A 12,415-nucleotide genomic window follows, 5' to 3' on the forward strand; every position below is an offset into this window, starting at 1 on the left:
CCCCACCTGCCAAGACGGCTGTCTTTGGTCTCTCCTCTTGTCCTCGCAGGCTTCCAGAACACACTACTCTGGCTGACTCAGAGGGGCCCAGAGGCACCCCCGAGGTTCTGTGGTCCGTTGCTTTACCAGGCATGGCTCCCACGTCTGACCATCCCCTTTGTTCTACCTAAATATTCCAGACGAAGTTTAAGCGAAGTCCTCCCCAGACTCCGGCCTGTCACAAACCATCCCTTTCTGAGCTCCAAAGCCCTGTATTTCCTGTGCTTTCAGCAGGGGCTAGTGAGCTGCCCTGGGCTGGCATTCGGTCATGGACATGAGGTCCTGTCGGGACCAGAGGGACACTCAGCTCCTGTCTTCCCACAACTGATATCGAACCCAGGCCATACTCCGTCTCGTTAAACATTTCCGAAGTCCTTTCAGAGGTCCAGACAGGCCTGGGCCACTGCCAACTTCAGGGGCCTTCAACCATAACTTATTGTATTTCATTTTATCTATTTTTTAAAGATTTTAAAAATTTATTTCAGAGAGAGAGAGAGAGTGCAAGCCACGGGAAGGAGCAGAGGAAGAGGGAGAGAATCTCCCACAGAGCAAACTCCCCACTGAGCATGGGGCCCCACACGGGTCTCCATCCCAGGACCCGAGATCATGACCTGAGCAAAAATCAAGAGCCAGGCACCTAACCAACTGAGCCATCCAGGTGTCCCCGCATAACTAATTATAAATGAAGATAAGTGGAAAGGAAAGAGATCTTCAAAAATTCCTGCAGTATTTTTCTAGTTTTTTGTTCTATAAAAACGCACTATTTACTAAAGAAAATGCAGCTTTTGTGTAATGTCAGAATTGCTATCAGATACAGGAAGCAATTCAAATCCCAAAATATTAATACATATAATCTCTGTGTATAGGCCATATGTGTGTCTCCATACACAGCACATTTGCAAACCTCTCACCGACGCCTGTGGAGGAGGGATCTCTCATCTTAACCCAACACTGGCATGCTGATGAGTTTTCAGTGAATTTAGCAAACTTTCACTTTTAGCCTCCTTTGGTCCCCATCTGCCAAGTAAGTTTATTCCTACACTTGATATGCTGCTCTAAGGTTGAAAACAAATATTGGTACACATTTTCCTGATGTCGTTCCCTCTTGTGGGTGAAAGGTCATCCCAACCTTCATAATCATTCATTTTAGGGCCACAGGAGACCCAGCTGTACCTGTCTATACTGTGATAGTTTGCAAGACCTTGCTCGAAGGCCCACTCTCACGCAGCCTGAACAAGCTGCTCCTGATGCCAGCCCACAGAGGCTTGTCTGACAATGGGAACGGCCCGAGAGATGATACTTTTGAAAAAGCCCAGCGTTAGAATTGCCTTCACCAAACCGGAGGCAGGATCTATTCTTAAGATTCTAAAAACAAGTTATTGTATGATATTAAAACTTCTAAAACCAATGCCAACACCCTCTTGGACTTGAAAGCCTCGTGGACGGTCAGCACACGGATGGAGGTGTGGGCTGTGGGGCTCAGAAGATCTGGATTTGAACTCAGCTCTCCTACTAACTAGCTGCATGACCTCAGGCAAAGCCATTTCCCATCTCCAAACCTCTGCTTCCCCTTTTGGCAAAATGAGGCTGGTGGTAATACCCGTTTGATGTGGGAGGCGCACGCAAGACGGTAAATGCGAAAACACTACAGAGTTTCAATGTTGGTTACTTAGTACACAGGGGCTGATCTACTGCAATGGTTTCCAAACACGAGTCTGCATCAGAATCCCCAGAGGGCTAGTTAAAACCCAAACCACTGGTCCCCACCTCTGGGGGTTCTCATTCCATAGGTCTAGCAAGTTCTCAGGGGTGCCCTAGCTGCTGCTCTGGGGACCCCACGCCGAGAACCGCTGCTTGGCAGCCTTCCCAGCCATAGTCCATCTTACCGCATTATGAATTCCTTAAAGCATAATCTCAGCTTGTTGTGATGTCGATACAGTCTTGGGTCAGCTGGAATTTCGGCCAAGAACACTTGGGCTACTTCCAGTGGTCCCTGATGGAAAAAGGAACAGAACAATAGGACATTGGGGAAAAAATAAATTACTTGGGAGAAAATCTTGGATTGACTTCCTGGTTTGGACATTTAATTCTGTAGGTAGTGTGAACACAATAAAAAATCAAGGAAGGAAAAAAAAATTTTATAATTTAAAAAAAATTTTTAAAACATCAAGGGAAGGTACTGAACTTCTCAGGAAACTTTGATTTCTTAGGAGTCTAGAGATTTAGGAGAATACTCAGAAGTATAGATGTATTTGTTTTTTTTAAAAAGGATTTATTTATTTATTTGAGAGTGAGAGAGAGAGAGAGAGAGAGAGAGAGAGCAGGAGTGGGAGGGGGAGGGGCCGAAAGTGAGGGAGAGGGACAGACTCCCTGCTGAGCAGGGAGCCCGACTCGGGGCTCGATCCCAGGACCGGAGATCATGACCTGAGTTGAAGGCAGATGCTTAACCGACTGAGCCATCCAGGTGTCCCCAGATGTATTTTCTTAATTAAATGCTGTACTAATAATAGGCTCTTCTTTGTAGGTAAAGGCAATACTACTACATCCTAGGGTATGTGCTTTGAGTAGCTTTTCTAAAACTGAGGACTGTCCTGATTCATCTTTTCACATTCACTTGTTAAGTGGCCCTACTGGTGGGCGCGCCATTTTGTGTAATTGCTGGCTTCCGTCAGAGATACACACAGTACATGGTTATGGGCTCATAAAGTTTCATTTTCATTAAAGGATTGGGATGTAAAGCAAAAACTTCCTAATATTTCCTGATCTGGGAAATGTAATAGTCATTTTCCCTCTGTGCTATTTCTGCTCCCTTGATATTATCTGGACCCAATTTCTGTAGGGAAGTCCAGCTGTGCTTGGGTGAGGAAAAGGTCATGACACTCCCTGGGTTTTTGAGTGGAGGTGTAGACAAGAGCAGATCTGGATCTATAGTTAAGGAGGCCCACTGGACAGAAACTGTGGGGCCAGCCCGCCCTGTATCTGAGACTGGTTTAGTTTGAGGGTATGGATTCTAAGGGGTTGGAGAATACCCAGCTGGGTCTGAAGTGGTCCAGGAAGCCTGGTCCCTGGTCACTCTTGGTTGGCAAGGCTGGATTCGTCTGGTGACTGACCCAGGGGCTGCATGTTTTAGAACCTTTCCCCTTTCCCTTATAGATGATCCTAGATTGACCTCACGCTCTGCAACAACTCTGCCTACACTGGGCATGACTAAGCCTTCTGCAACAGGACCCCAGATCTGGAGCACGCTGCCAGGACTGGCCTCACAGTGAAGACCTCTCTGTGGAAATGGTACTCCTTACCCATTGTCCACTCATGTCTGAGATGGCTTTTCTTTCTTTCTTTTTTCCCTTAAGATTTTATATATTTATGTGAGAGAGAAAGCGAGCGAGAGAAAACACACAAGTGAGGTAGGGGCAGAGGGAGAGGGAGAAGCAGACTCCCCGCTGAGCAAGGAGCCCAATGCGGGGCTTGATCCCAGGACCCTGAGATCAGGACCTGATCCCAAGGCAGACGCTTAATTGACTGAGCCACCCAGGTGTCCCTGCCTCGTTGCTACCACGGCTGTTACAGGAGGAGGCCTCCTCCAAGTCTTCTACACCTCACAGGTGTTGGGTCTAAGTGCAGGGATACTGTTTAGTGTGGATGGAGCCATCTTCCTCATCAACCTCAAGGAAGGAGGGTGTAGACAGGTAATGAAAACCCAGGGAACAAGGCCCAGGCGAGGTGCCGGCAGCCGGTCCGGCTCACCTGATTGACGGTAGCTCCGACGGAACCCTGCAGCACCATTTGAAGCATCTTGGCGTCGGGGGGCTCTTGGTTAATGGCCACCGCTAACTGCAGCGTCTTCTTCTTCATATCTTCGATGGCGACTTCGATGGGGGTCAAAACAAACTGAACATAAGACAGAAGCGTGGGGAAGTCATTGTTCGGTCTTGGAAGCCATGGACAAACCTGGGGCCATGACGGCGTGGATCTGAAGAAGCAGGTAAGGGGACTTCCAGAGTACTTAAAATACTCTGGATAGGTTAAGAAGAAGGAAAGACCCAACATTTCATGAACACTTATGTGTTCGGGGAACGCTGCAGACATTTCTCCCATATTCTCTCCGTTTCTGTGTATTCTCTCCATCTTACGGCCCAAGATGTTCAGAAAGTGCCACAAAATGACATAGGGTAGTAAGTAGGGAGCTCAGAATTTGATCACAATGATGTCTACATTCAAAATCGGAGTTCTTTCTACCCTGTTCAGTTCCTCTCCAATTATTGAACAAGTTACTTGAACTTGACTTATAATTGGAAGGTATCAGAAGCACAGCACTCAAGGTTTTTGTCTGCCATAACACACGACTTTGGCATCATGTGTACCTCCTCTAACTCACCCTGAAGGTGAATTCCTGGTTAACAGAATTCTGTTAAGGGTCAATCAGCCGGATGCCAAGTTCTGCGGGTTGGGGTAGGTCCTTCTTGAATGTTGTAGGTGGAGTTATGCCCCTCCCCCCGCTTCCTATGCTCAACTCCTAATTCCCAGTACCTCAGAATGTGACCTTACTTGAGATAGGGACTTTATAGAGGTAATCAAATCAAAGAGAAGTCCTTAGGATGGGGTCTATAGGATAGAAGTCCCTATAAAAAGAGGAAATTCGGACACAGAGACACACGTGGAGGGAGTGAATGTGAAAACACAGGGAGGGAGGCCCAGAACATAGCCATCCCCGACAACCCTCGGAAGGAACTGACCCTGCCAACACCTTTCTTTGGTCCTGACCTTCAGAACTGGGAGACCATACATTTCTGCCTTTCAGCCATGTGGCCCATGGTCCTTTGTCACAACAGTCCTAGTGGCCTAACACCCTGAGGTTCTCAGGGAAGGGCAACATGGCCAAGAAAAGCTGTGGGGCTTCTTGCTGGGACCACGAGATGACTTCTGGGCTATGCCTACCTAGTGTTTAAAAGTCCCAAACAATAAGAAATGTAATAGATGCCTTCTAAACCAATCTCCTCTTAACCGAGTCACTCATTCAGCACTTCTCTCGCCGCCGCCGAGAGGCTCGCTCTCTGACGTGGTTGCAGAACACCCTCGCCGGCGGGCGGTGAGCTCAGTTACCTCTGCCCCCGCCCCAGGGGGCAGCCGTTCACCACCGCTCAGCTCTGCGCGTTCACCCACCTGACGATGCCTGTTATGCTTGTTATTTTCATGACCTCATCTCATTAAATAACGCACCCACGGATGAACCGTGGGTGTGGAACGAAACAGAACTGTTTCTACGAACACCAGGCCGAATGCCGGGGCAGGACAGCACGAAAGTGAGTCGCTGTCAGGATTCCTGCCGTGTCAGGGGTGCGCGAGACAACCGCAAGGGGCTGGGGGTGGGGGGGGAGTCATCAGCATCCCGATCCGCCCTCCCGTTGTTCAGCGAGTATCTGTAGCTCCTCGTCGGCTTTATAGAAACGAAAACTGGAAACCACGGTCAGTGTGTTAAGGGTGGGGCTTATACAAGAAGACAAAGCCCGATTGTGACCCGCCAACACCAAATCGCAGGGAAGGCGGAGGCCCTCTCTAAACTGAACAAAAATAAAGCCCGCAGATGCATTTTGAAGTAAAATGAAACGTCTGTGCTGTGTCTAGGTTTGAGACACTTTGTGGATCAGGCCTCTTCCAACGGACGCCTCCAATGAACCAGAGAAGAGAAAGGGGTCTTTGCGGTCAGTGTGGAGGTGAGGAAGCTGGGTGAAGGTCAGTGCCTTGGGCAACATCACAGGGACTCGAAGTCCGTGGGTCTCCTTGCCTGTCTCGCACGGGGCCCTTCTTCCAACTCATCACCCACTCCTGGGGACACCCGTGTGCTCTAACCTGGTCTCTGGTCTCGAACCACTAGTAACCCAACTCTGTCTGAACCACCTCTAAGCTTCCAAATACCTAAAAATTCAATATAAAATACTTAAATTTTAAATACCTATTTCATATAAATGTATCATAAAAATATACATGTTAAATACTGTAATTTTGTCATTCTACTGAGGTTCAAGATAGAACCTCAAAGTATAAAATATTTAAATATTAAGTAATGCTATGAAATGCGTAGCTGCCTAACTGGGATTTCCTGGCGCCATGACAGTCAGGGGATAACCGCCATGAGGATATTTCCAGGGTGTCCCCTTCTTTGGTTTTCTCTCCAGTCTGCCGAGAGGGAGCACGGGGGGAGGGGTGCGTGTTGTCCTGGGAGGGAGACTCAGGCATTCCGAGGTGACCTTGGTCCCGAGCCCGTTGGGTCCGGGGGCCATTACCTCTTCCTTCTGGATGACGCTGATCCTGGTCTTGACGTAGGGGAAGGCGTGCCCGGTGGTCAGCACGGTGTTCCGCCGGTACTGCTCGTGCAGCTCCCCCCGGGGCCGGCCCTCCAGGGTGAAGGGGGTGGTGTACACGAACCTCCGCAGATTGAAATTCTTCTCGAAGTACGTTACCCTGTCTTTCATCTCGTACTCATCAAAGTAGGGCTCCACAAACGTGATCTGTATGTAGGCCTGAGGGGAAGAGGTGGGGGAAGGAGGAGATGAGCTCGTCTGCAAGCCACCCCCCGGGAGGCACTGGGAAGGCAGGCTGGGACACGGCACCCCTGCTCCGCCCCTGTGCGCGCCCCAAAGCCACAGAAGCTGAGCGCGTGGGGCCAGATGTCAGCACCTCCCTGCTCTGCACCCCCAGGGAGACCGAGGGCTGTGGGCGAGGAGGACAGGGCAGCGTGCCCGTGGGACATCAGGTCTCCAAGCTCCCCCTCCAAGCTGACCTCATGGGTCCAGCTGAAACTTGCTATGGAAGTTCTCCAACTGCTATTCAGAACCTGTTTCGGAGCCGCTGTGACCGCTACCCACTGAGGAGGACGGCCAGACTGAAGGTGAGTGACGATCCTGACTGAGCACAGCCAGGGTCGGAGGAGCGCTGGGATTTCCATACACCGATGATGGGAATGCAAAGCGGACAGCCCCTTCTAAGGTAGGCTAGCCATTTCTTACACAGGCAGGTGACACTGGCCATCCGATCCCCAAATCCCGCTCTGATGTGTGCATCCAAGAGAAATGAAAACTCACCTTCACACAAAAACCTGCCCATGATGTCTGCAGCTTTAGAATTCATAACAGACAAAAACTAGAATCAAGCCCAACGTCCCTCCAGCGGGGACCGGGTAAACAGAGGGTGGTACAGCCACACAGCGGAAGACGACTCCGCAGGACAAAGGAACAGACGACTACCACAGGGAGAGATCTCAGATGCTTTCTGTGCAGTGACCGCAGCCAGGCTCAAAGGGCTGTGGGCTTGTGCCTATTGTTCTAGGGTTCCGTTTATGTGACCTTCTGGAAAAGGCAAAACTACAGAAACAGGGGTGCCCGGGTCACTCAGTCGTTGGGTGTCTGCCTTCAGCTCTGGTCATGATCCCAGGGTCCTGGGACGGGGCCCTGCATCGGGCTCCCTGCTTGGCAGGAAGCCTGCTTTTTCCTCCCCCACTCCCCCTGTTTGTGTTCCCTCTCTCCCTGTGTCTCTCTCTGTCAAATAATAAATAAAATCCTTTAAAAAAAAAAACCCTACAGAAACAGAGGGCAGGTCAGTGACAGTTGGGGGCTCAGAGCAGAAGAGGTAGGGGACGCATTTGGGGGTGATGAACCTCTTCCTGATGCTGGTGACTCGTGTTTGTCCAAACTCACAGAACCCACCATCGGAAAGGTGAATTTCACTGAAAGCACCTCATTTAGAAATGTGCACGCATGCACACACACACACACACACACACACATATGCACTGACAAAGGGCCCTTATTAAGAAAGAAGGCCTCTTTAAAAAAAAAAGAATGACCGTGACCACGTGACCAGTCTCGGTAATACCCACCCAGTGGAAAGGGTGTGGGACGTCACTGACCTCACTATTTAGTGTGATGAAATCTGGCTGTCCGTTCTGGGTTCAGATTCTCATTTAAAACTCTCAGCACCTGCCCTGGACATTTTAGAAGAGGGGACAAGTGCACTGCATGTCAGAGATGTCAGTGACGACACTGTCGGCTCTCCGCGGCGTGTGCTGTGCATGCCTGTCTTCCCAGGACCTCCGACCCCTCTATCGAAGCCTAGCTCAGCTCTTACCACACTCACCACCTCAGGCCTGGACTAGGGAAGGTGTCTGAAGCGGGCAAGTCTTCTGAAATCTGGAGAAAACCAAACTCCTGCCTTTGGTCCATTCCTCCCTACTTGCATCATCTCCTTAATATCCTGGAGGTCGGATCTGAGGGAACAGTCTGGACTCTTCACTGGCCAGGCCTGCCAGACTGCCAGCATTCCATAACAACCTTGAACTCGCATTATTCCCAGCAGCTGAGACAGCCTCACACATACATCTGTCTATGAGGGCTGAGCAGGGGGACAGCCCCCGTGATATGCTAAGGAATATATCTAGTCTTTGCGTTTGCTGGCTTGCTACTTCCAAAACCCTTGGAATGTCCTAAGGGGATAGGAGTGTCTCTGTTATTTTCCTGAGGTGACCCAAGCTTGGTGGGTCCCAGAATGCGGGCTGGTCACCCAAAAGACCAATCATATAATGAGAGGGTCGGGAGTCTGGGCTGACTTTGACCTCCACTGGGTTGGGGGGGCCTGGAGATTTGAGTTCAGTAATGTGGCTCTGGAATTAATCAGTCATGCCTGGACATTAAAACTGGACACCAGGACTGGGTGGAGCTTCCTGAAAGGTGAATGTATAGACCTGCTGGGCCAGGGGGGTGTTGGGGGACATGCCCCAATTCCACAAGGAGGGGGCATGGAATCACCGAGGTCCTTCCCAGACGTTGCTTTCAGTGTACCCTTTATCATAGAACTCTCATTGTCCTAAGGCACTTTCCTGAGGTTTGTGAGTCACTCTAGTGAATTTCCTAACTTGAGGTCTGCTGCGGGAACTGCCAAATTAGTAACCGTTTGGTCAGATGCGGGGATGGCCTGAGGCTGGTGTCAGAAGACAGGGCAGGGCTGGGAGGGTCTGAGCCCGTGCTGCAGGCTCGGGGTGGGGAGTGTCCAATCTGGATGGGGCACACCCAGCGGGGACAGGCCTGAATACGCCCTCCTGTGACAAGGGAGGGCACTGAGGTCCAAGCCCTTCCATCATTCCCCCAACGTCACGGGGGCCCTGCACGTGGCTGTTAGAAATTCCTGCATCCTCAAGCAGCGTGCCAGTAAGGGCTGGCAGAGAGAAGTTTGCATCCTTCCAGTATGTTTGAAGTTGAGTGTAAACTTTGCATAGAAAGGCAATAAAGAGCAGTGATCAAGAGGATGGGTTTGAGGAGGACAGACCCCAAGCTTAGGTCCTGGCTTTGACACTTGCATGGTCCCAGAAAGCTGCTTGACAATTCTGCACCTCAGTTTTCTCATCTGTGAGATACAAATAACCACACCTACTTCAAAAGGCTCTTGGAGGATGAAATGAAATGATGTACACAAAGGGCCCGATGCAGTGCCAAGGCATACTGTTGGTGTTTAATAAATGGTGGCTCTGATGGTTCTTGCCTTGGAATATGGTTTCTTTTAGATTTAACCATACACTAGTTGAAACCTCGACAAAAAATTCAGCTATAGTTAAGTGACTTTGAGAGCCCAGACAGAGGAGGACATTTTATGTTTCAAGGGGTAGAACGAAGGGAATCAGAACCTGAGGGTGACTTTTTGCAGATTTCCCCATACCTTGTTAGGATCCAACTTGGTTTTGTCCACAGGAGCAGAGTCTTTTATCACTTCCACAAATTCCTCCCCGAAACACTGGCCATAAAATCCCTAGGCAAGGAGAACCAACGGATTACAAAGGTTAATTTATTATAATGCAACTCTTTGGGTCTCAGAAGTGGTGTAAGTTTGGAACAAGCGTAAGGAAGAATTTGCTCATTGATTATTGGATGTCTTTCTGAACTAAGGAGGCAAGCTGGCATATCCGGAGACAAAAATAAAAATATAAGGAAGTGCAGAATTGCAGACTGATGGATGCTTCCCTAAACTAAGTGCTGCTTGACCTCTAATTAAACCAATGTCTTCATCTTTCTGGAAGCAGCTCCAGGGGAATGGCACTATTTATGTCTTGCCTTTTGTGCCCTAGGAACTTGGGGGTCACTAGGCTTCCCAGAATGTGATGAACCACACTTTACAAGAAGACAAAACATACACTTCTAGTCCTACGTTGGAGAAATATATTACGGAACAAGTGGCCCAGGGTCAATTGCTGGTTTTCCTTCTCATGAGCTGTGTGACTTTGGACAAGTTACTCAACTACTCTGGGCCGTGGCTTCTTTGAATCCAGTAAGAATCAAAGTCTCTTATTTTCCAGGGATGAACAGCATAAGGAGCAATTTGGCAACTAAAGTGTTTTAAGTTTTACAGCTATGAAAAAGCATAAATTCGAAGCAACAGCAAGCAGGCATAGGGAATGAATCTTGAGTTAAGTGTCAGCACTTCGGGGAACCCCAGATACTCAGCCTGAGGAGGTTTTGCTTGGAGGGCACCCCTCGACTTTCCTCCCGAGTTCTTAGTGCTTGGCCCTTTCCATGTCTGCTTTTCTCACTTTTTTCTAGGCTGTTTTCCTGTTTTTCCATCATTTGCTCTAGGAACATGCTGCCTTTTTCTGTGACAATACGGATCAAATGTAGACAGCAGTCTGGAGTTGGGGCTTCTAGCCTAGGAGAAGGGACACTGACTCTGATAATCCGCACAGAAGGGCTCCTTGCACCAGCTCAGCAGGAAGAGCTCACCATGCCACAGCTCATGGCGCGGCTACTGTGAGCATCTCTGTGTCAGAAGTGGGATGTGTTGTCCAATGAGACCAAAAGGGTGGCCACAGCACTTTCTAGGGATAACTCAGTAGTTTGGCCAGATCCAAAGTCAAGGTAACACTCTTAAGGCTGAGAAACTATTACTAAAATTTCAAGAGTGATAGGAAAGCACCTGACATCGACTGACTTTGGGGAAGTCTTGAAAATAAAGACTCACCCTCTAAATTTATAAACTTTGACAAGCATAAACAGAAAACTCTTGAACTCCTGCTTTACCTTGTGATCTCACCTAATACCTTCATATTATAAACACAATGTGGACAGATTTTTATCCAGATCATGACAAATGCACAACATTTTTTTTGGCCACGACCCATTCTAACTTGCTGTTGTGAAGTATATGGTGTTGAGAACTTTCCTTACCTCTAGTCGGTGAGAGATCTCAGGAAGCTTGGTAATAGCAGGCTCTTTGTAAACAAATTCCTGCTCATCCAAATCCCCAAATTTGGATCCATAGAAACCAACTCGGAAGTAGGTCCCAAACATTCTCTTGTGACCCTAGTGAGGGTAATAAGAAAATCTCCCTTTCGTTAGGTCATTCATGAGGATCTACTGGCTTGCAAAGGGCAGGATTCTCTTATTATTGTGTTACAAAGCATTCTATTCCCATGGCTAATATAAACCAAAATCAAGCCTTTAAAAAATGTAATGTTTATGGAAGAAACTTTGGAAAAAAAAAAAGAAAGAAAGAAATACCATGAAAGATTTCTAGGACTTCTTTGAGATGAACTTTAAAAATTCTCACATTTCCTGGTTGTAGTCATTCAAGGTGCCTTCTTTCAGTCTGGACTGTCTGAACTCTGATCCTCTGCCTATTCCCAGCCCCTGTCCATTGGGTAGGTGAGAACTACGGCAATGCTGTGCTCAAGGCAAATTGCTCGCTAGAGAGGAAGCAGGGCTAAGGGTCTCTGGGACAGGGTCACTGCTGCCAGTTAACAGGACCTGCTGGCAAGGCTCCCCCCAGTTACCTTGCTAATGATGCAGTCAAAAGCCTTCTGGAGCTTGTCGTGGGTGGAAGTCAGCTTCCGGAAGTCTCTGTGTGCTTCCAGGATGGGAATGACCAGCTTGTAGACCTCATTAACCGTCTCGTACAAACCTCCCTTGGAAAGAGAAGAAAATCAACAAGAATTTAATGCAGTGGAAAGTTAAGAAGAGCATCCAGTGTTCATTACATGCTGGAATATGGATTAGTCATGGGCACCACAGTATTTTACAGAGCAAGAGTGATGTCTGGGCTTCTCTGAGATGGCCAGAGCATGCAAACGGAATTAGACACACGCTAAATGGTCCTAAAAAATGTGATGATGTTAAGTGGGCTAAAGGGTTTCCAAGTAATAACAACAGATAGATTGGCAGCAGGGACTAGTAACTATTCAGGAAGACAGCCTCAGCCTCATTAAATGTCATCAGGGTCACCCTAAGCCAGATGTTCAATGCATGGCCCAAAAGGAGTTGGTCGGATTCTAACTAGTTCAATTTCTTAAATTTTAGGAAGAATGGAAGTATGCTGCCCTTTCTCTGAATCCTGAAATGGA

At 48.5% G+C, this 12,415-nt stretch overlaps 1 protein-coding gene across 1 annotated transcript in view; it reads right to left on the reverse strand.

Annotated features, from left to right (window-relative positions):
* Positions 1–12,415, reverse strand: part of DOCK8 (dedicator of cytokinesis 8) — a 203,440-nt gene that overhangs the window by 8,979 nt on the left and 182,046 nt on the right. The window contains exons 41-46 of the mRNA XM_080819435.1: positions 11,849–11,980; positions 11,244–11,378; positions 9,745–9,834; positions 6,324–6,560; positions 3,787–3,930; positions 1,926–2,032 (exon numbers count right to left, since the gene is read on the reverse strand). Coding sequence (XP_080675561.1) covers positions 1,926–2,032; positions 3,787–3,930; positions 6,324–6,560; positions 9,745–9,834; positions 11,244–11,378; positions 11,849–11,980 — 845 coding nt within the window. The remainder of the gene's footprint in view (positions 1–1,925; positions 2,033–3,786; positions 3,931–6,323; positions 6,561–9,744; positions 9,835–11,243; positions 11,379–11,848; positions 11,981–12,415) is intronic.

Source organism: Martes martes, assembly GCF_963455335.1.
Source record: "Martes martes genome assembly, chromosome: 12".
Lineage (NCBI taxonomy): Eukaryota > Metazoa > Chordata > Mammalia > Carnivora > Mustelidae > Martes > Martes martes.